This window comes from Lycium ferocissimum, chromosome 2, assembly GCF_029784015.1.
Source record: "Lycium ferocissimum isolate CSIRO_LF1 chromosome 2, AGI_CSIRO_Lferr_CH_V1, whole genome shotgun sequence".
NCBI lineage: Eukaryota > Viridiplantae > Streptophyta > Magnoliopsida > Solanales > Solanaceae > Lycium > Lycium ferocissimum.
The window spans coordinates 50202561-50224600 of record NC_081343.1 but is presented as its reverse complement, the minus strand read 5'-3'; the positions used below and the strand labels follow the sequence as shown (position 1 = coordinate 50224600).

Sequence of the window (22040 nt, the reverse complement as noted above, 5' to 3'; positions counted from 1 at the left end):
ATCTTTTATATAACATTAATTTGTTGTAGTTAAATATTGGGTACAGACATTATATTATTCTTATTGACAATACTTCAATCACATACCACAATAATAAATTTTCAAATGATATGGCATGAACTAAGCTGCGTCTACTTTTTCTGTAAAAGAAGTTTATTAAATTTGTAAGAATAACCTACAGCCACTACACTTGGTATTGAAAAAATTACATATTTAATTTGAACAGGTCTGGAAGTTATTGTTGAGTTGAGAAAGGCTTGTAATGCTTGACATCAGTGGCAAGACCCTTGATAGATCCAGCAGCTGCAACAAGTGATACGATGAGGCAAGTCCAGCTCAGTACTTTCAGCCATACCCATTTGAAAGAATACTTTGGTATCTTTCTCTGGGCAATGTGCATCTCTATTGGGAAGTAGACGGTTAATGGATAGAACGATGCTGCCCCGATCAAACCCAAGAAGTCATTGAAGAATGGGAATATCATGGCAATCACGGTTGTCACTACAACATATGTTGTTCTCGACACCAACCTGAACAAGTTGACATTGTAAGTAGCGCCACAGCATGGAACTTGCACTGCATGTTCAGAGTTGATGAATTTGCTGTCTGGCCATCGCTGGCTGCATCGAGCCTCCACAAACCCATATAATGGTTGGCAGAAAACCTGGTAAGCTCCAATAAGGTGGACGGCAATGCAGATGTTGGCGAAGTCAATAAGCCAAAAGGGTTCATAGAAACCAAAACCAGTTAGGAAATTTCCTGGAGCTTTGTTTCCAAAGGCTGCATAGCCAATGGTACCACATAGTATATAGAACAAGGTTGTGGTGGAAACTCCAGCTAGTGATGCTCTCTTCATTACCTTGCTTTCTGGAGGTGATGATCTCAGTGTGTCCTGTATTTCAATGAGAACGGTGGAATAAGCGTAGGCAAATGCAATATCTCCAATGGCTTGGAAGCTTTTCCATACTTTCTCTGATTCAGATACATCCACCCCAACTACCACCCCTGTTAGGCTTGTCTTTACATGGTGCCCCACACCTGCAACTTTGGCTATGGAGAGTCCAAGACCTATAGAAGCATAAGCAAAGGACATGACAGCAGCAAGAATTGATAGCCACGAGAGCTTGTGGAAGTTTGGTATTTGGCTAAGAATTATTTGAATCACTGCAAATATGATCATATATGGGTAGCTCTCAATTGAGCAGCTAGCTTCGTGGCCATTTTTGTGAAAACAGTTTGACCTCTGTACCGCCACCATACTAATTGATGCTGTTATTGTGTATCCAATGGTAACTCCGACAAGGTTAGCATATTGTGCAATTCCACAGAGTGTCACCTTCACACCTCCTAAGTGAGAGCGGACGACGTCCATGTAAGTATAGTTTCTCTCACCAGAAACAGGGCCCGGGGAACGATAACAGTCGGCAAGAAGCGTAGAAGTGAAGTAAGTTATGAAAGAAAAAGCGAAGAGAACAGCAGGACCAGCCACCCATCCTAATTGTGCTATTGCCCATGCTAGAGATAGCACTCCAGAACCAATAACAGCGGTAATAATATGTGCACTTGCAGTCAACAAAGTCCCTGTTCTTTTTCCGCGTCCATCATCATCAAAGTTTTCTTGAACGTCTCCACTTTCGAGTTCCGTCTGCACGTACATGATGTTCTTCTGAAACTCAGGTGCCATAATTCAAAGTGTTCTTTCAAGTTTATGTCTGTTAACAAGAGTCTTGATGCAGAATTTCTTACTCTTATGTGTGTACTCTATGTGTGTTGGTTTTTGGTGTAGTACTCATAATGCTTGCTATGCAACCCTTTATATAACATCACCTATAATCCTTTTCCTATTTGCTTAAGGATTAGAATTACTATTTGGGGTTGAAGTTTAATTCCAAAATAAACTTCATGGAATTTTTCCTATATGTAAAATAGCAAATCCCAATCAAATTGGGTACGAAGTCATCTTTAAATTCAAATGCTGGGGTAATCATATACGTGTGATGTTTTTATTCTGAAGTAACTTTAAAAAAAAAATGTTTGCAAAACTAATTAAAACGAAAAAATATATATTTGAAAGGCAAATTAGTCAAATCGCCAATTTTTCCTATTTGGTTAAGGATTAGAATTACTTGGGGTAGAAGTTTAATTTCCTAACATAAACTTCATAGAATTTTTCATATGGAAATAGCAAATCCCAATGTTAACGATTACCTTGGTTTTGCCGCCCTAGTCCAGGACTCTTGGGTTGATAATTGAAATTACTCTACTGCACTTTAATTACCTAAAAACGTCACTTGCTGGAATAAGCATTCCTTTGAAAATATTTTTGTTATAAAAATAAGTTCTTCTGCTCCAAAACATGGACCTTAATCATAAAATAGTTCTCATTATAATCTAAAAAGGACCTTCTGATAAATCTTCTGATAAATGGTTTTAATTTAATTCTAAAACATGAAGAAGAATTTGGAAACTCAAATCATGCGTTCATTGGATAACGGATGGAGACGCGAACACAATGTAGTAAACTTGTTAATAGTATTCACCCTCTGCTGCCTGAACTTATCAGTCCCACTCAATGTAGCTTACTACCAGGGTGTAGGGCTACTGATAATGCTGTCATAATACAAGAAGCTTTACACTTGCTATGAAAATCTAAACGAAAGCAGAGAGTAATGATTCTCAAAATAGATTTTAAAAGAGCATTTGATCGCCATTTATCCACTATTCACTTCAACGCCTTAATTTTTCTAGAATACTCATCCAATTAATCACGTCGTGTGTATCTCAGCTTCTTTTTCATTGTTACTTGTAAATGGTAAACCTGCTAGATTTTTCAAACTTCCTGAGGCATACGCCAAAGTGACCCCCTATTACCCTATCTACTTATTATGTGTATCTAAATATTATCACAATTAATTGAGGATAATGTAGCTTCCAAAACAATGAACGCCAATCAAATGAGCTCGAGTTGACCCTGCTATATCACATCTTCTTACTTATCATAAGTTGGAATGACTATTTGTGGAAAAAAAAAATTGAATGATCATACGAAAAAAGTTTACTTATTGGATGGGCATTCAATCTTCTTTAGCTAAAATTAATCTGTTGGAATTAAATGTTGGGTACAAACATTTATATATTCTTATTGACAATTGTTACTTCAATCACATAAATGAACCACAATAATAGTCTATCCTTCAGATGATATGACATGAACTAAGGTCCGTCGTTCTCCTTTTTTTTTTTTTTTGTAATTGTAAAAGAAGGTATTTCAACTCTTATTTTTTTTTTTTTCAATTTAACTTAAATAGATTTGTAAAAGAAGGTATTTCAACTCTGATTTTTTTTTTTTTTAAATTTAAATTAAATACTATTATTACTTACTAATATTTTCCAAATTTGATGTCTTCACCCATTTTTTGGATGAATTTTCTCAGTCGGTATATGGGAAGCTTTCCAAAAGGAATTGACGTCTAACTTAGATATACATTATGTATGATGTTTTATTGCGAAGGATACAAAACCAATTAAACGATGTAAGGCTAATTAGTAAAATCGCCATTTTTTCCTATGGGAAGTAGCAAATCCCAATCCAATTGGTTACATGCTTGAGTACATTGAGTAGCACAATTCCTTTTATTGACGTGCTTTGTTAATTATTCAATTACGACTAAGCTGTGTTGTCCTACTTAAAGTCCTAACCTTCAATATTTTAAATTTTTTAGATCAATAAGGTATTTCAACCACACTAAGTTGGCCACAATGACCCAAACTGTGTTAGCATGGTCATTTATGCTATTTTAATGACATTGCTATCCTTCCTTCCAAATTTCATCTTAATTCAAAAGTTTCTCTCTCATCATTCAATTTTACTTTGTCCCAATACATGGAGACTTCTCATAAATAATTAATGTTGATATTTTCCCTCTTTTTTGTTGAAATTCTTTTTTTTTTCCATCAAAAAACCAAATACCATGTTGAGAAAATTAAGTATTTTTCCAACAATAAAATTTCTTTTAACAACAATAAAATTGATAAATTTTCTATATTAGATAGATGTAACAAAATTTTAATTCTCAAAATTATTACTTTGAACACAATACACCAATTCTGATGAAATAAAAAAAAAATCATGTGCTTAATTCTGTTGTTATCTACCGTCAGACTGATGTATTAAAAAAAAATCATATTTCATAAATTTTCCTTTTACAACAAAAAAGATTTTACTTATAACTTACTATTATGGTAAAATTTTTCGTAAAATTACCTCGATCACTAAAGCAGCCAAAAAGTATCCGAACAAGTAATGTCATTTATAAAGCGGTTTGACTGTATATTTTTTAAAATTTAAATTATATCAAACAAAATGACAAAATTTATGTGTACACAATTATAAAACTTAAAAATATATCTATTGAAACTGTCGCCCGCTAGAGCATCATTACCTCCACACAGGCCTAGGATCGAGCTGAGTCCAAATGAATTAAGTTCAATCGAGCTTCTTACAATCAGAGTTGTCAAAAGGGCCTGACCCATCCCATTCAGGCTAAGCCCATGCAGGTTTTGAAATTTAACGGGCCAGATCAGGCTGGCTCACCATTTTAATGGGCCTTAAAACAACAGGCCCAACTCATCACTACGTGGGCTGCTAGCCTGGCCGGGCCAGCCCACATTTAAAAAAAAAAAATCATAATTCTTTTAGTAAAATAACAATCATAAGAAATAAAGTTGATGTTAATGAATTCAAATTTAAATCAACAAGAAGATGATATAAAATTATTAAATTATAGATGAAACACATAAATACAAAAATAAAATATTATATATAACATAGAAATGTATGACATGGATGAGAATTGAAAAGGAGTAAAATACACATTGCACGGGATAGGAGGGGGAAAATATAGTACCTCTCTATAACAACATCATCATGTAACAACACTTCTTTATAATATTTAAGTTTTTTAAGAACCGATTTTTTATGTTATATTTTACTCTACTTATCTATAACAACATTTTACCTATAACAACAATAATTATTTTGTTAAAAGTATGCTCTTTGTAAAATTAACCCCCCCTTTCTCGATAACAACTATCTTCTTTTTTGGTAATATAATAATTAATTATCTTTATAAAAATAGAATATCTATGATTACCAATATCAATTCAAGCGTTGTATCACCACTAAGAGATTGGAATCTGCGAAACAATTTACAATTATAAATTTCTTCCATCAGTGTTGAATAATTTTCAAGTAGTTTTAAAATGCGTGCCTTAAAACTTAAAATTTTATACATTTAGTTATGAATTTACTGAAATTGTATTAACTTTCTTAAATATTTAGTTAGTGAATATATGAAAAATATTATAAATATATAAAGTGGCACTCGGTAGAACAAGTAGTTGTTTGGTGCCACTGGCGCAGGCCTCAATGTTCCGCCCGCGATGCTTGAGATTGAATCCCATGGAGGCCACATTTTTATAACTGCTTTGTTTTCTACATTTAATTTGAGGATTACAGCACATTGGTCTTCTTTTCTTACTTTTCCTTATTTCTTCTCTCGTTTTCTATTTTGTTTCTTCTTTTCTTTCTTTTTCTTTATTTGCTGCTAATTGTTTTTTCCTTATGAGCTCTCCCTTAATTCTTGCTTCTGTTTTATAAAATATACTTTTTCTCTTATGTGATATTTTTTGCTTTTCGAAATTCAAAATTTTGATTTTGACTGTGTGTTTGAATATAGAATTTTTAAAATTTTTGAAATAAATTTGCATATTTGATAATTACATAAAGCGTACTATAAGTCACAATAAATAATATTGTTAAATATTTAAAAGGCATATGATAAAATTACGGTCAAAGAATAACTCGTTCGACTCTCGAAATCACAACATCACCTACAATGAGTACAGTTTCTTCGTCTGTATTAATTTTTTTATGCACTGCCAAAGTTTCTTTGGTTGCATTCAGGTTTTTTCCGTTTGGGTTCATGTTTTTTTCCTATTGATGTGATTGGTTGTTGATGTGTCCATTTGAATTCATGTCGGAATAGACGTATTGTAAAGTTTATAGGTGACATGTAAAGCCTTTTCATCTTCATTTGTTTGAAAACATGGTTCATATTTAGTTGCTCAATATATTTTGGGAATAGGAATGAGTCATTGTATTTATTAGTGTGTTTTGGAGGAAAATATTGCAAAATCAGATTAAGGATTATGGTAGTCTTTTCATTAAGTGTGGCCACATTTGGGCCAAATTTGTGTGGCCATTTAGCAGCGTCCGGCCATTTTAATGATAAAAATAACATTTTAAATCAATGTTGTCTTGGTAGCTTACTGCAATATTCAGCATCACAAGGGTGACTAAGGAAACCAAATAAAAATAGTTTCACCATTGCCACCTATCGATAGTTTTAGTTAAGTTTCTTGCGAAACAAATACGTGAATACCAAATATTGCCCGTGACCATTTATCTTTTGAAATGTGCAACGATTTTTTCACGAACTAGGGTGTTAATTACCTATTAAAATATTGCACATATCTACCCTAGATCCCAACATCATAATTTTATTTTTGTCTAGATTGCAGAGTAATGAGATTGTAACGCTCCAAGATTAGAAGTTTAAAAAAGAAACTCAAATTTGGCCTAGATTCATACTAGACGATCTAAATTTGAACGTCATTTAGGCTTTGGCAGAGCCCAACTTCGTACTTGGCTTCTAAATTTGAAAACATTAGGCCATAACGATTTTAACTTCAGACCAATATGTCTAAGTTGATTTTGAGTCGGCTAAACTTTAAAACTTTATAATTTTTCGTATTCTTTAAAGAGGGATTCAAAAATGGCAATTTGCACTTTGCCCTATTAGATTTCTTTAATTGGGCCTACATCAAGTGCTAGACATGTCAGGAAATGACGCATGGTGTCCCAACAAGTGTACGTCTTGAATTTTCATCCCGCCTAATAAAATCTTTAAAAGATGACCTTAACTTGAAAAATTTGTTGGAAAAAACTTTTGTTGCCCCTCAGGTATAAATTATAGTTTTTGCATGTTCACTGTCTTGAAATATCATTAACTTCTGTCTTGTAAGTAAAAGCTACAACTTATGCGTGACGGCAAAAGCTTTGCTTCAAATACATCCCTAAACATTGAAAATAGAAGAAGTTAAAATATGGCCTCACACTATCGATGGAAACACATCGCAACATAATTTGACATTTTTCAATTGTTTAGGATGTATTTAAAATAGAAAATAACATTGTCGATTTCAATGAGCGGATATGTTAAATTGGAGTCCATTGCATTTTGCACCCCTAACGTGTACCCTCTTTTGCGATTTTCACTCTATCCTATTTTTTTTTATGACTTGCACCCTAACCTCTTCAATTTCTTGCAAAACAATAAAAACACTCTTTTTATAAATTTAGCATGAGGTCAAAATAGGAATACAAATAAGAAATCATGAAAATAAAAAAAAGAAATGACATTATATTTAAAAAGAGTTGAAACAATTTTTTTTGCCTCCTTCCCCTTCCAAATCAATCTATCAGCCACCTAACTTTGCTAAACATTAAGCTAAGAACATTTGCCCATGCTTCACCCACATAGAAAACATCGAAAACACCTTGTTAGTTTCATCCCCTTTTCCTGAAAATAGAAAAAAGATCCAAGAACCACATTTTGATTTATTGTTTTGCATTTGCAGGTATTTTGCTTCTACTGTTGACAGCAGCAATTGATTTATTAAGACCTCTAGCGTGTGGTGATGGATCCAATTTCTTTACTCAACAAACCAATATGTATTTTTGTATGTGGCTCGGGCACTAGCATCTATACGGATTGTGGGTACACGTTTTACTATTGCACTTATGGGAAGCATCATGCAATGTTTTTTGATTGGTAGATATTCATCTTTTACTTGTGCTGGGCTTTAAGCACCTCGTTCATCGGCTATATGGTAGGACAATATCAGTTGCATGATGGCATTTTGGTATACCTTTGGCTTGTAACATCCTTGGCTTGGCAATTTTCCTTGCTGGCAAACGTTTGTATCTCTATACTCCATTGCCATGTTAATTGTTAAGGAACAAGGAGGCATAAAAAAAAAAGGGTGGTTTCCTTGGTGGAAAACGTTTCAGATTTCTTATTTGTATTCCTATTTTGCCCTCATGCTGAATTTATAAAAAGGGTGTTTTTATTGTTTTGCAAGAAATTGAAAAGGCCAGGGTGCAAGTCATAAAAAAAAATAGAATAGGGTGCAAATCGCAAAAGAGAGCACACGTTAGGGGTGCAAAATACAACGGACTCGTTAAATTGTTAATGAAGAACTTATATTTTTATATACCATAAATCACTAACCGTCAAACACATTTCTTTTTATCCTTTTCCATATATAAAGTAAACTGAGAGAGTGGTCTTTATATTATTATAAAAAAATAAGGTAAAGATCAATTCTGTCAAAATCAAACATATGTAAGTTTTATAAATCTCACTTTGGACTTTTAATCAACTGTGTTAGAGTGGCTTAAGCATAAAAATCTCCCACAAAAAATGTTACTAGCAAATAAGTTAAGCAGGAGAGGAATTTATAATAATATTACTATAGTGATGACCCTTTCTCGTTCTCTTTCTCTTTCCCTCACTAGTAACACAGAATGTCACCCAATTAAGATAATGATCTCCCAAGATCATTTTTTTTTTAAAAAAACAACAAAGTCACCCAACTTTTCTTATATTACATCAAAAGTCACTCAATTAATATTGACCAACAAAATATATACATATCATTTAATTTAATCCACATGAACTTCTTCTTTTTTCTCAGTCCACATGAAAATAAGACCCGACCAGACCCAAACCCATAACCCAAATTAACCTTATTAACTATTCTGTTGGACAGAATCACGATGAAAACTTTTTGCTCTCATAAAAAACTCAAAACTAGAAAACTACTGGTGTGTTGAAGTCAAAAACTATGAAATCTCAAAGAAAGAGATTCATCTCTTCCCCACAGCCACATGCATTTTATTTAATACAAAAATAGATCACTATGTTGACAGTGTTGCATGGAACCTCAGAAAAATTGGGGGTGCTCCTATTTTGATTAATTATTAGCGCTGCCAGTATATGATAGGAGTGTTTACGAGTCTGAAGGAAATGGCCAGACTTTATGAACTACATTTACTTAATGTAGTTAGAAAAAAGTATTATGGGCACGAGAGAAGGAAAGAAAAGACAAACGATTTTAATAAAATGATGGGTCAGTTTTTTTGCAAAAAAAAGTTAAACTCTATTTAATTAAGAGAGTATAAGATTAATAGGGTTAATTTGGGTTATGAGTTTGAATTGGGTCGTGTTTTATTGCCATTAGACTGGAAAAAAATTCATATAGACTAAATTAAAGGGAAAAGGGTAAAAAATGCCTCTATATTTAGGGAAAAGGGCTAAAAATATCCTCCGTTGCAAATTTGGGTAAAAACTACCCCTCCCGTTATTAAAGTTTTCAAATTTACCCCTATCTTAATGGAAATCCCCAAAATTACCCGATTTTATTTTTAAACATGCTCCATTTAAACCCGACCCAACTACATAAAAAACCTATATACGACCAACTTTTTCCCGAGTCCTACATCGCTAACCACTAGACACAAAAGCGGATAACTCATATGCATTTTTTATTTAGTTAGATTGGGTTTAAATGGAGCGGGTTTAATAATGAGATCAAATTATGTTGGGAGATTATATTTGAAAACTTTAATGATGGAAGACGTATTTCTGACCCAAATTTGTAAGAAAGGATATTTTTAGCCCTTTTTTCAAAGTACAAGGGCATTTTTGACCCTTTTTCCTAAATTAAATGTATGTCATAATTTGTTGGTCAAATATTAATTGAATGACTTTTGAATTATTAGTATAAGAAAAGTTGGGTGAAGCTGCTGTTTGGAAAAAAAAAAGAACGTAGACTTTGGGAGCACCCATAATTAGATGACTTATGTGGTGCTGCGTCCTCTTCTCCTGCACACCATTTTGCTTCCTACAATACACAGCTATGCGCTTTGAAATCTCCTTCATCACACTTGGATTTCTCTTCTTCATTCTCAGTACAAGCTGCAGCTTTCTTGGCTATAATCCTCTCATTTATTCTAATCATTCAATATGAGAAAACCCATCTCAATTTTGGTCTATTTTTCCCCCATTTTTTATTGATGGATTTCCGAAATTTCATGTTTTCACCCAATCTGGATGAACTTCCTCGGTTGTATTATGGGGTTTTTACTGGTTTTGGTTCTTTTTTTTTTTCCTTATTGTTTTACAGAGTTTCAATTGAGTTGAGTGGAGAGATGAAGAAAAAGAGACGTGAAAGAGCGGTTTGTTATTTCCTTTGTGTAAGTCTCCTTTACTTCATTTTGCTTATTGCTGCTAAGTTTGCTGGTAAAATGGGGGCATTAATCTTTTATCTTTCCATTTTTACCATGTTTTGACCGAGTGAAATTGGAGTAGATAACGGGACGTAGGTATGGTGTTGTTTGAATATTTTTAGCACAGTCCAAGTGTAAATTGACTTGGGAAAATGAAGCCATTTGCTTTTTGTTGGATTAAGGAAGTAAAATGTATTAGAATTCCAGCACCAAGGAGATGCTTGTAGACAAAATAAGTCCCCTATCTGAAGTTGTAGGGAGCATATGAAGTCCATCAAAGCGTCTGCATTATTAAAACAGGAGGATTCAAATTGTGATTAAACTCCACTAGAATGTTGGATGTGACTAAACCAGTAATCCTGCCAAAATTTGATCTTCATACCATTGCCCAATTCAAAATATAGATGTTGCCTTTGGTTTCTTCTCACAGGTTTCTGATATGCACCAACGATCATATTCACCTCCATATGATTTTAGGTCTATTCTTCTCAATCATCACATGATGGCATCTGTGGACCAGTGCAAGACATGGCCAAACCATCTCATATAACTTTAACTTTCAAAGCTTCTTAGATTATTAGTAGATGATTAAGGGTCAGTTACAGTCAAAGTAATTTAGATAGTTTGACTCTCATACGCTGAATCGCATCACATAAATTGAGACAGAGGGAGTAATAATTATGTGGTTTTGTGGATCTTGATTTCTAAATTATATTTTCCGTTTACAATGAAGCTACTGTAATCTAGCAGATCTGATTTTGGTCTAATTTTTTAGGCTGGTCATATGCATAATAGTACATATTTTCTTTTTGCTATTGTACACAATCAAGCTGAGGAATCAAATGTGTTATTTTTCTCCTTTCTTGGAAAAGGATATGTAGCAATGGAATTTATATAAAAAATAACTTTAGCCCACTGGAATAGCCTGATTCTTTTGTCATGTTTTCAAATTATATTTTCTGTTTACCTTTTGTAGATCCTATATTGCGCAAATGCCTTATTTCATTTCATGACAGAAAATGACTGTTCAATATCTCCTAAATTGCACGCTAGACTTGTAAAAGTTCAACGAATAGTCGAATGTAAGATTTTAGTGACTTTTGTAAGAGAAAATCGTAAGTTGAATAATCATTTGAGAACCTTTAAAATCTTTTTTCCCATCAAAACTCTCCGTATGAAACAACAAAGTGCTCCATCGGTAGGTTGACCACATATATAATCACAAAATGGAATTGGATCATAAAAGTAGCAGTAGGTTACCCAAAGAATACCAATGAATTCCAAAGTCAACAGAAAAAAGGCAGCTGGAAAAAAGAAAATAAAAACCTCCTAACTCCAGATTAACAATTAAGCAAAGATGAAAATATCTTATTCACATAGAATCAGAAAACAATCATAACCAAACAGAAACAGACCCCACGTAGAGACATATGCAGTGGTATTTTGCTAGAATGCAATCGCTTGTTGTCTAACATATAGCTAGCAAGATAATTGTGTTGGGAACAAAAACATTCATAATTGATTTTCTGGAGTTGTTGGTTCAAAGGTAGAAGTGAAAAAACATTTTCTTACTTATCATAAGTTGGAATGACCATTTGTCAAAAAAACATAAGTTTGATGATCATAGGAAAAAAGTTTACTTATTGGAAGGGCATTCCTTCCTGGCTAAAATTAATTTGTTGGAGTTGGATTTTGGATATGAACATTATATTATTCTTATTGACAATTGTAACTTCAATCACATAAATGAACCACAATAATAATCTATTTTTCAAATGATATGACATGAACTAAGCTCTACTTTTTCTGTAAAAGAAGTTTACTGTATTAAATTTGTAAGAATAACCTACAACCATTGCACTTGGTATTGAAAAATTACATATTTAATTTGAACAGGTCTGGAAGTTATTGTTGAGTTGAGAAAGGCTTGTAATGCTTGACATCAGTGGCAAGACCCTTGATAGATCCAGCGGCTGCAACAAGTGATACGATGAGACAAGTCCAGCTCAGTATTTTCAGCCATACCCATTTGAAAGAATACTTTGGTATCTTTCTCTGGGAAATGTGCATCTCTATTGGGAAGTAGACGGTTAATGGATAGAACGATGCTGCCCCGATCAAACCCAAGAAGTCATTGAAGAATGGGAATATCATGGCAATCACGGTTGTCACTATAACATATGTTGTTCTCCACACCAACCTGAACAAGTTGATGCTGTAAGTAGCGCCACAGCATGGAACTTGCACAGCGTGTTCAGAGTTGATGAATTTGCTGTCTGGCCATCGCTGGCTGCATCGAGCCTCCACAAACCCATATAATGGTTGGCAGAAAACCTGGTAAGCTCCGATAAGGTGGACAGCAATGCAGACATTGGCGAAGTCAATAAGCCAAAAGGGTTCATAGAAACCAAAACCAGTTAGGAAATTTCCTGGAGCTTTGTTTCCAAAGGCTGCATAGCCAATGGTACCACATAGTATATAGAACAAGGTTGTGGTGGAAACTCCAGCTAGTGATGCTCTCTTCATTACCTTGTTTTCTGGAGGTGATGATCTCAGTGTGTCCTGTATTTCAATGAGAACGGTGGAATAAGCATAGGCAAATGCAATATCTCCAATGGCTTGGAAGCTTTTCCATACTTTCTCTGATTCAGATACATCCACCCCAACTACCACCCCTGTTAGGCTTGTCTTTACATGGTGCCTCACACCTGCAACTTTGGCTATGGAGAGTCCAAGACCTATAGAAGCATAAGCAAAAGACATTACAGCAGCAAGAATTGATAGCCACGAGAGCTTGTGGAAGTTTGGTATTTGGCTAAGAATTATTTGAATCACTGCAAATACGATCATATATGGGTAGCTCTCAATTGAGCAGCTAGCTTCGTGGCCATTTTTGTGAAAACAATTTGACCTCTGTACCGCCACCATACTAATAGATGCTGTTATTGTGTATCCAATGGTAACTCCGACAATGTTAGCATATTGTGCGAGTCCACACAATGTCACCTTCACACCTCCTAAGTGAGAGCGGACAACGTCCATGTAAGTATAGTTTCTCTCGCCAGAAACAGGTCCTGGAGATCGGTAACAGTCGACAAGAAGTGTAGAAGTGAAGTAAGTTATGAAAGAAAAAGCAAAGAGAACAGCAGGACCAGCCACCCATCCTAATTGTGCTATTGCCCATGCTAGAGATAGCACTCCAGAACCAATCACAGCAGTAATAATATGTGCACTTGCAGTCAACAAAGTCCCTGTTCTTTTTTCGCGTCCATCATCATCAAAGTTTTCTTGAACGTCTCCGCTTTCAAGCTCCATTGGCACGGACATGGTGTTCTTCTGAAACTCAAGTGCCATAATTCAAAGTGTTCTATCAAGTGTGTGTCTGGTAATGAGAGTTTTAGTAATTCAGAATTTCTTAGTCTGTGTTTTGGTTTGATGTAGTATGCAACCCTTTATGTAACATCACCTATAATCCTTTTCCTATTTGATCAAGGATTAGAATTACTAATTGAGGTAGAAGTTTAATTCCTAAAATAAACTTCATGGAATTTTTCCTATATGGAAAATAGCAAATCCCAATCAAATTGGGTATGCAGTCATTGATTAAAATTGTGTTCGTGGAAATATGGGAGCTTGGCAAAAGGAATCGACATCTAACTTATATATATACTCCTTGTATATACTATGAATTCTCTATGATTTTGTTTCTTTTTTATGTAATCATCTTTTACTTCAAATGATGGGTAATCATATACGTATGATGTTTGCTTGTGAAGGAACTTTAAAAAATGTTTACATAACTAATTAAACGAAAAATATATTTGAGAGGCAAATTAGTCAAATCGCCAATTTTTTCTATTTGGTAAAGGATTAGAATTACTTGGGGTAGAAGTTTAGTTTCCTAACATAAACTTGATGGAATTTTTCATTGATTTCCTTGAGTAGCACAAGTCCTTTTATGGACGTGCTTTGTTAACCATTACCCTGGTTTTGCCGCCCCTTAATAATCGAAATTATTCTACTGCACTTAATTGCCTATAAACGTCACTTACTGGAATAAGCATTCTTTTGAAAATATTTTTTGTTAACATAAGTACTTCTGGCACGTTTACTTGGCCTACAAATTATGGACCCCAATCATAAAACTAGTTTTCATTATATGTAATCTGAAAAAAAACCTTCTCATAATTGATTTTAATTTAGTTCTATAACGTGAAGAAGATTTGGAAACTCAAATCATGCGTTCAATAGCTAATGGATGGAGACGCGAACACAAAAATTTTCACTTATCCACCATTCAATGTCGTCATCGTAGCCGTATCCTAAGCCTTCATGACCTAGTAAAAACTGTTTTTTTTTTGTCTGGACAATATTTGAAATATTATTATTACCCACCTTGACGAACTCTACTCTACTTAACTTGTATCTTGTCCAATACATACTCCTACAACGTTCCTTTACTGTCTCACCTTAGAAGATTAAGTTACCATTATTAAGCCGCTGACAAATATAGTCAAATACTGAGGTTTATAACACCATTATGTTGTTCAAGCCTCTAAAAGCTCTTGAACCGGATGGCTTACACCCTATTTTCTTTCAAAAACACTACAATAATGCAATTTTATCATAAAACTTTTACTAATTCTAAAATTCTCGAGGACATCAATACTACATATATCTCTTTAATTCCTAAGGTTAAGAGCCCTGGAATTTTACTCAATACATACCTATAAGCAGTTGTAACACTATATATAAGACCATTACCAAGATTGTAGTTAATCGTATCCGCCCTCTGCTACCTCAACTTACCAGCCCCACTCAATGTAGCTTCCTGCCAGAATGTAGGGCTACTGATAACGTTGTCATAGTACAAGAAGTTTTATAGTCACTATTAAAATCTAAACGAATGCACGAACTAATAATTCTCAAAATAGATTTTTAAAAGGCCTTTGATCGCCTTGACGGGTCCTTTATCCACTATTCACTTCAACGCCTTAATTTTCCTAGAATAGTCATCCAATTAATCATGTTGTGTGTATCTGTACTTCTTTTTTCCCCTGTACTTGTAAATGGTAAACGTATTAATTTTTTTCAATCTTCTTGAGGCATACGCCAAAGTGACCCCCTATTGCCCTATCTATTTATTATGTGTATGGAATCAATATCACAATTAATTGATGACAATGTCGCTACCTAATAATACACCGATCAATTTAGCTCGAGTTGGCCCTACTATATCAAATCTTCTTACTTATCATAAGTTGGAATGACCATTTGTGAAATAAAACATAATTTGGATGATCATACGAAAATGTTTACTTATTGAAAGGGCATCCAATTTTCTTAGCTAAAATTAATTTGTTGGAGTTATATGTTGAGTACAAACAAACATTATATTATTTCTTATTGACAATTGTTACTTCAATCACATAAATGAACCACAATAATAGTCTATCTTTCAGATGATATGATATGAACTAAGGTGCGCTTCTTTTTTTTTTTTCTTTTTCTTTTTGGTAAAAGAAAGTATTTCAGTTCATAAATGTTTTTTTTCTTCAATTTAACTTGAATACTATTATTTTTTACAAATATTTCCCAAATTCATGTCCAAAAACCTACTTAATTGTTTTTAATACTTAAAAAAATTTAACTTTAAATTTCTTATTTTATTATTAATGATATATTTTTATAGCCACATGGATATAGTAAAATGTAAACTCACATAATTTAAGCTCACTTATAGAACGAGCAAGAGTAAAAAACAAAAGTGCTTTGTCTTATATATGCTTTTTGTTAATTTATCGGCTCATAAAAGCGTTCAATATTATTTTTATCTTAAATATAACCCTAAATAATTAAAAAGATTAAAATGTGTCCTCAAACTAATGATGGAAGCAACATTGAGGAATATTTGGGGGAGAAATGACTTTTTAATCCTTTACATTTTTTTTTTTTTTTAAATTTTATGACAAAAGAGATTTTCATTTTTTACACATAAGAAATTTGAGAAAGTCATTTTAATCTATTCAAATTATAAGAGGGCAGGAGATCTTCTTAATATTTGGGAGGAAATGAGATCTCTTGGCCTTTTATAATTTAAATAAAAGAAAATATTTTTTTCAAATATCTTATGTATTTTTTTTTATGTATAAAATATAAAAATTACTTGTAAAAGAGTCGTAAAATTAAAAAAATTGTGTAAAAGGCCAAAAGTCCTTTCTCCCTGCTAGCCTTACCTGTTTAAAAAGAATATTTAGAACTTTTCAAAACATGCTCAAATTTAAATGTTTTTGCAAAATACCCAAACAAATGTTAAGAGAGGAGGAATTTAAACATAGATTTTATAAAAACATAATACATAAACGAGCACTTAAACTTGGTCTCATTTGTCCTTATATATGCTTTTTGTTAATTTACATAAACACAAATCTTGCTCATAAATAAATTTTAGTGTTCAATATTATTTTTATCTTAAATATATCCCTAAATAATTAAAAAGATTTTGGAAAATATGTCCTCAAACCAATATACCCCTGGAAATTATCCGCCAAAATAACCCTGAAAATATTATTTAAACCCGCTCCTATCATTTAAACCCGAGAAATGACTTTTTATTCCCCATTCTCTCAAGCTTACAAAGTTTATTTTAGTTTTATTTATCCTTTTACGGGAGAAAGAATTTTTATTTTTGCGATAATTTTCATTTATATTTGAAAACTTTAAATTTGAAAAAGTTCAAGATATTTTTCTATTCAAATTATAAGAGGATAAGAGATCTCCTTTATATTTTATATAAGTTGACGTGTCTATTTATGCACACCCACCTTTCCCCGATTCTACCATAGAAACGATAATAACTCCCCCGGTGACCCAAAATATTTTTCAAAATCTCTTAAATCTCGCTTTTTTCATTGCCTTCTCCCGCCTTATGTGTAAAAAATAAAAATGCGGTACTTATCGTGAGTAAAGATGAGCCCCGGATGCGAAGGCGTCCGGGGTGATCGTAAAATTAAAATTTTTTCTTCCTTTTCTTTTGCCGCATTTCACTCAAAGGGTTGAAGGAATAGGCCAAAAAGTCATTTCTCCCGATGAGGGAACCACAGGAGAGCCTTACCGGTTTAAAAAGAATATTTAGAACTTTTCAAAACACGCTCAAAGTTAAATGTTTTTGCAAAATACCCAAACAAATGTTAAGAGGAGAGGAATTTAAACAAAGATTTTATAAAATGATGTCCCTTTTCCTTTCTCTTTCTCTTTCCCCGTCTTCCTACAATAAACAGCTATGCACTTTAAATCTCAGCACAAGTTGCAGCAAAGTTCCAGTTTTCTTGGTCTATAATCCTCTCAGGTTAGTTGATTGTCATTTATTATGTGAAACCCATTTCAAATTTGGTCTATTTTCCCCCTTTCTTTGATGGTCTTTTCCCAATCTTGTTTTTTTTTTTTGGGGTTCTCCAAAGTTGATGTCTTTCCCCCCAAAAACTGGTTTTCCCCAGTTTATCATCTTTTCCCTTCAATTTTGGTGTTTTTTCTTTTCACTGGTTTGTTTTCATTTTGTTTTACAGAGTTTCAATTGATTGGAGTGAGAAATAGATGAAGAGGAAGAGACGTGGAGGAGCTGTTTGTAAAGCTTCTGCTGCTCTGTAAGTCTCCTTTGCTTCATTGTGCCTACTGGAGTTGGTGCTAAGTTTGCTAGTAAAATGGGGCATCTAAAGTCTTGATTTTTCCTTTTCATTTTGACCAAGCGATATTGGGAGGTATAAAGCTAGTAAGCTACTCATACTGGTGTTGTTTCAAGTTATTTAGTACAGTGGAACTCTAGATTGACTTAGGAAAATAAATCCTATTTTTTTTTTTTTTGGGATAAAGTAAATATTAGAGATGCTTGCGGACAACATAAATATACAAACAAAAAAGCCCCAAAAAGTTGTAGGGAGCATATGAAGTCCATCAAAGCATTTTCAGTATTCAAACTACACCAGACATCAAGATGTAAACTATGATCTAACGAAAGAAACTCCATTAGAACACCTCCAGTTACATTCACTCCGTAAGGGCCACAAAATGCGTTATGGGATGTAACAAAGCTTTTCGCTAAGAGTTCTGAGGCTTTTTTCCTGTTCAATTACAATATGTATATATCTAAGGGATTCGGCATTACCATTGGATCCCAGGTAAATTTACAAAGTCAGTAATTACCTCACAGTGTAGGAAAAGGAGATTCTGTCTTACATATCCTTCTCTCACATTTTATCACCTTTTGCACAAAACCGTTTCTCTCTTCCTCAGGTTATCATGAGTGACAAATGTTACCAGTCTCAAAAAAAAAAAAGGTTATCATGAGTGACACATGCTTCATTTTGTGCTGTCCAATTAAAATAAGAGACTTCTAGAGGAACCTTAGTTTTTCAGATTAATTGCCATGGACGAATTCCAAGATTCGTTCCTCCGTTTATGATAACCACCTGTATAAAGTAAACCTCTTTTGCGTGTCACTGAGTTTTCCTTTTCAGTAATCCAAGTTTCTCAACTCATTCGTCAACAAAGAGATAAACCTCTCCAATTTCCAATCTCGACTCTCTAATTGATGGGATACTCCACCTATTATTTCCTCTACAGTAGGCTATTGTACATTAGGACGTGATCTGAAGCTGAATAAGTTTTGAAAGTCTTCCTTGCAAGGGATGTGACTAGAAGTAGTAATCCTACCAAAATTTTTTCTTCATACAATTTCCCTATTCAAAATATAGATGTTGCCTCTGGATTCTTCTCACAGGTTTCTGATATGCACCAGTGATCATGTAGATAATATTTCTCCTCTTACCCCCTTCAATCATCAAATGCTAGAACATGTCTAGCAGAGCAGGACATGGCCAAACTATCTCATACAACTTTCTCTCGTTTTATCCTCCATGTGTGCAACTTGCACTTTCAAAGCTTTCAGATTACTTGATGATTAAGGGTACTTACAAGCTTATGTACAAGCTTGATCTTCTAAGAGCTAAGGTGTATAAGGAAACCAGGTTGCTGGTTGCACCACTTTATTAGAAGCATCAACCAGGAGAGATCATGCTTTGTTTGCCAAACACACTTTCGTTAAGGCAACTGAAAAAAAAGAAAATCTAACGCCAGATTAACAATAAAGCAATGATGAAAATATTTTATTCAGAGAGAATCAGAAAACAATCATAACCAAACAGTCAAAGATAACACAGCCTTCACCAAACAGAAAACAGAGCCCACATAAAGAGATGTACAGTGGTATTTTGCTAAAAACAATCGCTTGCTGTCTAACATATAACTGTCAAGATAATTGTGTGTGGAAACAAAAATATTCATAATTGATTTGCTGGAGTTGTTGGTTCAAAGGTAGAGAAAAACATTTTCTTACTTATCATAACTTGGGATGGCCATATGTGAAAAAAAAAATCATAAGTTTAATGATCATAATGAAAAAAATTACTTACTAGAAGGACATTCAATCTTCTTAGATAAAATTAATTTGTTGTAGTTAAATATTGGGTTCAAACATTATATTATTCTTATTGACAATTGTTACTTCAAGCGCATACCACATTAATAATAATCTATCTTTCAAATGATATGACATGAACCAAGCTGCATTCTACTTTTTCTGTAAAAGAAGTTTACTGTATTAAATTTGTAAGAATAACCTACAGCCACTACTCTTGGTATTGAAAAAATTACATAGTTAATTTGAACAGGTCTGGAAGTTATTGTTGAGTTGAGAAAGGCTTGTAATGCTTGACATCAGTGGCAAGACCCTTGATAGATCCAGCGGCTGCAACAAGTGATACGATGAGACAAGTCCAGCTCAGTATTTTCAGCCATACCCATTTGAAAGAATACTTTGGTATCTTTCTCTGGGAAATGTGCATCTCTATTGGGAAGTAAACGGTTAATGGATAGAACGATGCTGCCCCGATCAAACCCAAGAAGTCATTGAAGAATGGGAATATCATGGCAATCACGGTTGTCACTACAACGTATGTTGTTCTCCATACCAACCTGAACAAGTTGATGCTGTAAGTAGCACCACAGCTTGGAACTTGCACAGCGTGTTCAGAGTTGATGAATTTGCTGTCTGGCCATCGCTGGCTGCATCGAGCCTCCACAAACCCATATAATGGTTGGCAGAAAACCTGGTAAGCTCCGATAAGGTGGACGTCAATGCAGACATTGGCGAAGTCAATAAGCCAAAAGGGTTCATAGAAACCAAAACCAGTTAGGAAATTTCCTGGAGCTTTGTTTCCAAAGGCTGCATAGCCAATGGTACCACATAGTATATAGAACAAGGTTGTGGTGAAAACTCCAGCTAGTGATGCTCTCTTCATTACCTTGCTTTCTGGAGGTGATGATCTCAGTGTGTCCTGTATTTCAATGAGAACGGTGGAATAAGCATAGGCAAATGCAATATCTCCAATGGCTTGGAAGCTTTTCCATACTTTCTCTGATTCAGATACATCCACCCCAACTACCACCCCTGTTAGGCTTGTCTTTACATGGTGCCCCACACCTGTAACTTTGGCTATGGATAGTCCAAGACCTATAGAAGCATAAGCAAAAGACATGACAGCAGCAAGAATTGATAGCCACGAGAGCTTGTGGAAGTTTGGTATTTGGCTAAGAATTATTTGAATCACTGCAAATATGATCATATATGGGTAGCTCTCAATTGAGCAGCTAGCTTCGTGGCCATTTTTGTGAAAACAATTTGACCTCTGTACCGCCACCATGCTAATAGATGCTGTTATTGTGTATCCAATGGTAACTCCGACAATGTTAGCATATTGTGCGAGTCCACACAATGTCACCTTCGCACCTCCTAAGTGAGAGCGGACAACGTCCATGTAAGTATAGTTTCTCTCGCCAGAATCAGGTCCTGGAGAACGGTAACAGTCGGCAAGAAGTGTAGAAGTGAAGTAAGTGATGAAAGAAAAAGCAAAGAGAACAACAGGACCAACCACCCATCCTAATTGAGCTATTGCCCATGCTAGAGATAGCACTCCAGAACCAATCACAGCAGTAATAATATGTGCACTCGCAGTCAACAATGTCCCTGTTCTTTTTTCGCGTCCATCATCATCAAAGTTTTCTTGAACGTCTCCACTTTCGAGCTCCATTGGCAAGGATACGGTGTTCTTCTGAAACTCGGGTGCCATAATTCAAAGTGTTCTTTCAAGTGTGTGTCTGGTAGTGATAGTTTTAGTAATTCAGAATTTCTTAGTCTGTGTGTATTGTTTAGGTGTAGTACTCATAATACTTGCTATGAACTCTTTATATAACATCACATATAAACCTTTTCCTCTTTGGTTAAGGATTAGAATTACTAATTGGGGTAGAAGTTTAATTCCCATAATAAACTTCATGGAATTTTTCCTATGGAAAATAGCAAATCCCATTCCAATTGGGTATATGTTTGATTACCGTGAGTGAGTCCTTTTATGGACGTGCTTAGCCCCATTAGATTTCTCTAATTGGGCCTTCAGCAAGCCCTAGACAAATTATATACGTTTTAGGAATTTTTCAGAATAATAACTACCTTATTTTTTTATTTAATTTTTGTAGCTTTATTTTTCCAAAATTACATTTCATAACTAATCCA

General features: G+C 34.1%; 3 protein-coding genes across 3 annotated transcripts; all 3 read right to left on the bottom strand.

Annotated features, from left to right (window-relative positions):
* Positions 1-227: 227 nt before the first annotated feature.
* LOC132042968 (amino acid permease 6-like) lies at positions 228-1684 on the bottom strand. The gene has a single exon (XM_059433472.1). The coding sequence runs from the start codon at positions 1682-1684 to the stop codon at positions 236-238; it is 1449 nt and encodes a 482-aa protein (XP_059289455.1). The 3' UTR covers positions 228-235.
* A 10626-nt stretch (positions 1685-12310) lies between these two features.
* On the bottom strand, positions 12311-13768 carry LOC132042960 (amino acid permease 6-like). Its single transcript, XM_059433465.1, has one exon. The coding sequence runs from the start codon at positions 13766-13768 to the stop codon at positions 12320-12322; it is 1449 nt and encodes a 482-aa protein (XP_059289448.1). The 3' UTR covers positions 12311-12319.
* A 6372-nt stretch (positions 13769-20140) lies between these two features.
* On the bottom strand, positions 20141-21597 carry LOC132042978 (amino acid permease 6-like). The gene has a single exon (XM_059433479.1). The coding sequence runs from the start codon at positions 21595-21597 to the stop codon at positions 20149-20151; it is 1449 nt and encodes a 482-aa protein (XP_059289462.1). The 3' UTR covers positions 20141-20148.
* Positions 21598-22040: the final 443 nt, after the last annotated feature.

What these genes read in the sequence shown, in the direction of transcription:
- LOC132042968 (XM_059433472.1), bottom strand. Translation starts at nt 1,684, where the DNA reads ATGGCACCTGAGTTTCAGAAGAACATCATGTACGTGCAGACGGAACTC.
- LOC132042960 (XM_059433465.1), bottom strand. Translation starts at nt 13,768, where the DNA reads ATGGCACTTGAGTTTCAGAAGAACACCATGTCCGTGCCAATGGAGCTT.
- LOC132042978 (XM_059433479.1), bottom strand. Translation starts at nt 21,597, where the DNA reads ATGGCACCCGAGTTTCAGAAGAACACCGTATCCTTGCCAATGGAGCTC.